The following is a 2,703-nucleotide window of genomic DNA, read 5'->3' on the forward strand; positions in this document are numbered from 1 at the left end:
ATTGTTTTTTTTTTTCTTTAGTCAGATATTTTACCAAAAAAGAAAAAAAAAATCTTTCCTTGAAGAGTTATTTAAGGCCACATGGCCAAATACTGATCGATGGGTATCCTTTGCCAGGTGTGATGCAAATATTTTGAGACTTTAGACTAGCTACAATATAAATGGAAAATGGAATAAGAATAAGTGCAACTAGGGTGGCCTTTTATTTGTTTGACCTTAATTAATTGAGACCCAAAAAAAAAAAAAAAAGGAAGAAGTTTGAAGCATTTTGGGACTAGTTAATTTATTATTCCCTTTTCAACACCTGGCCTCTGATTTTCCAAAAAGTGAGAAGTTTGAGAACCTCACCATACCCAAATCATCCTCAACCTAATACTATTGGTTGCCTTTAGATTCTCTGACAAACCTAGCCCTCATTAATCTAGAAGATCATTGGTTCTTCTTCATTTCTACACAAGAAGAAGCTTAAGAAAGCAAAAAAAACAAAAATCTGCACTTTTAGCATAAGAAAAAAGGGGGTAAGCATATAGGTTGTTGATAAGACATTATTAAAATTAAGGTCTTCTTATTATGTGTATGGACTATGAGAAAAGCTCTTGAAAAACAAATATGTTATTAGACAAGAGATATTGTAATTTAACCAAATTAAGAAAGAAAGATTGTATTATTCTCCACTTCTCTCTGTCTTGTCTCACTAAGCCAAAAGACATTATTGTGTTTGTGGAGTTGGAAAAATTGACTTATCTCATTAGTACTACTACTTAAGCATCATAGAATGGAAGGGGGACAAGACAAGAGATACCAATGGAGCAAAGCTCCTACTCCCTTTCTTCTCCTTATAAAAAACTCATCTCCCCTCCTCACACACCAAAATCACCAACTTCACCACCACATCAATCTCTCTCTCTCTCTCACAGACACACACATTTAGGAGGTATATAGTTTGGAAAGATGTCAAGGCCATTGGTACCATTAACTGTTGGGAGAGTTGTAGGTGAAGTAGTGGATAGTTTCACACCTAGTGTGAAAATGAATGTTACCTATAACTCCAGCAAGCAAGTCTGTAATGGTCATGAGTTTATGCCTTCTGCCATTACTACAAGACCTCGAGTTGAGATAGGTGGTGTGGACATGAGGACTTTCTACACTCTTGTAAGAACAACAATTAGTTCCATTAATACAATTTCTTAATAATCTCCCTCTTTTAATTGTTTCTATTACTTCACCAACAACCCTTTTCTTCTTTTCTTCTTCTTTTTTTTTTTTTTGAAATTTTTTGTTTTTGTTTTTGGTGCTGTGAAGATCATGACAGACCCAGATGCTCCAGGCCCTAGTGATCCATACCTAAGAGAGCATCTTCACTGGTTTGTTGATACCAACTGAAACCCTCTTCTTTTCTTTCCTTAAAACTTTACTTTTAATGGCTGGGTATCTCTAATTTTTAATATAAACTTTGTTGACTTTTTTTTTTTTTAATTTTTTTTTTTGCAGGATTGTTACAGATATTCCTGGTACCACCTATGCTTCATTTGGTAAAGAAATAATGGAGTATGAGATTCCAAAGCCGATGATTGGTATCCATAGGTATGTATTCATTTTGTTTAAACAGAAAGGAAGACAAACAGTTGAAGCACCTCCTTCAAGAGATCGTTTCAATACAAGAGAGTTCTCTGAAGCTAATGGTTTAGGCCTTCCAGTTGCTGCAGTTTACTTCAATGCACAGAGAGAAACAGCAGCAAGAAGAAGATGATGTGAGAGAGAGAGAGAGAGAGAGGCACAAAAGCCTAGGAACGGCTAAAGTTCTCTCTTTAGGTCAGTTTTCAGATTTCAGATGGAGGAGAAGGGAAATGTGTCAGCATGACTATGACTAGGGGTGGTTATGTAGGGTTACTTTAAACCACTTTAAGGTTTTGTTTGTTTTGATTTGGTTTGGTCACAAGATTCTGTAAGTAGGTACCTACCTACCTACCTACCTGATCTCTTTATTTCTCTACTCTTTTTTTTTTTTTTTTTTTGAGCTTTCATATGGTTTCAGGATGGATTCAGGAGAGAATGAAGCTCAGCTCTAAGATTTGAATAGACAAGTTGCAGGTCATGATATAGGGTCATTGTTAGTTACTTTTAATGTACTTGGTTTTGGATCGCTTTTTTTTTTCAATTATTAATCTAATGAAGTCAGTTAAAAAAATGCTACTATATATGGATAATTATCATAAACCAGATTATAAACCAAAAAGGGGAAAAGTATAGTTCAATTTATTACCTCCATTGTATGAGAAGAATTCAGTGACTAGGGCTGTGTTTGTTTGATGGAGAATAAAGGGGGTGGGATAATAGATGTATTTTTTTTTTATGTAAATAATTCATTAAATGCTTTTTATGAATGTCAACTAAGTATCGTACGTTAATGGATCACAGTTGTTTAATCATCTGATAACCAGAGTAAGTCATTCTTTGATAAATTATCTTTATGAGTTAGACTCAATAGAATTTGATCCATCTTTTATTCTAAAAGGCCCACTTTTGTTTGCATGGGGTGAGAAATTAAAGAGACACCCAATCAAAAGTTCTATCTTTTTTGTCGGATTCCAAGGAGAAGAGAGGGGAAAGTACTTGAGTCTCACACTTACAAGGCATTATTTTTTGGGTATAAAGAACGCACCCAGTTGCGCAGCGAACGCTGCCCTTGCACCCTGACAGAGG

General features: G+C 35.0%; 1 protein-coding gene across 1 annotated transcript; it reads left to right on the forward strand.

Annotated features, from left to right (window-relative positions):
- The first annotated feature begins 895 nt into the window (after window positions 1-895).
- On the forward strand, window positions 896-1,753 carry LOC122638720 (CEN-like protein 1). The gene is made up of 3 exons (XM_043831573.1): window positions 896-1,152; window positions 1,303-1,364; window positions 1,492-1,753. Exons 1-3 carry the CDS (start codon window positions 952-954, stop codon window positions 1,748-1,750), a joined length of 522 nt encoding a protein of 173 aa, XP_043687508.1. The 5' UTR covers window positions 896-951; the 3' UTR covers window positions 1,751-1,753.
- The last annotated feature ends 950 nt before the right edge of the window (window positions 1,754-2,703 follow it).

This window comes from Telopea speciosissima, chromosome 1 (assembly GCF_018873765.1).
Source record: "Telopea speciosissima isolate NSW1024214 ecotype Mountain lineage chromosome 1, Tspe_v1, whole genome shotgun sequence".
Taxonomy (NCBI): domain Eukaryota; kingdom Viridiplantae; phylum Streptophyta; class Magnoliopsida; order Proteales; family Proteaceae; genus Telopea; species Telopea speciosissima.

Coding starts and splice junctions, on each gene's coding strand:
- LOC122638720 (XM_043831573.1), top strand. CDS start 952: ATGTCAAGGCCATTGGTACCATTAACTGTTGGGAGAGTTGTAGGTGAA. Junction 1,153..1,302: donor TGAGGACTTTCTACACTCTT/GTAAGAACAACA, acceptor GGTGCTGTGAAG/ATCATGACAGACCCAGATGC. Junction 1,365..1,491: donor CTAAGAGAGCATCTTCACTG/GTTTGTTGATAC, acceptor TTTTTTTTGCAG/GATTGTTACAGATATTCCTG.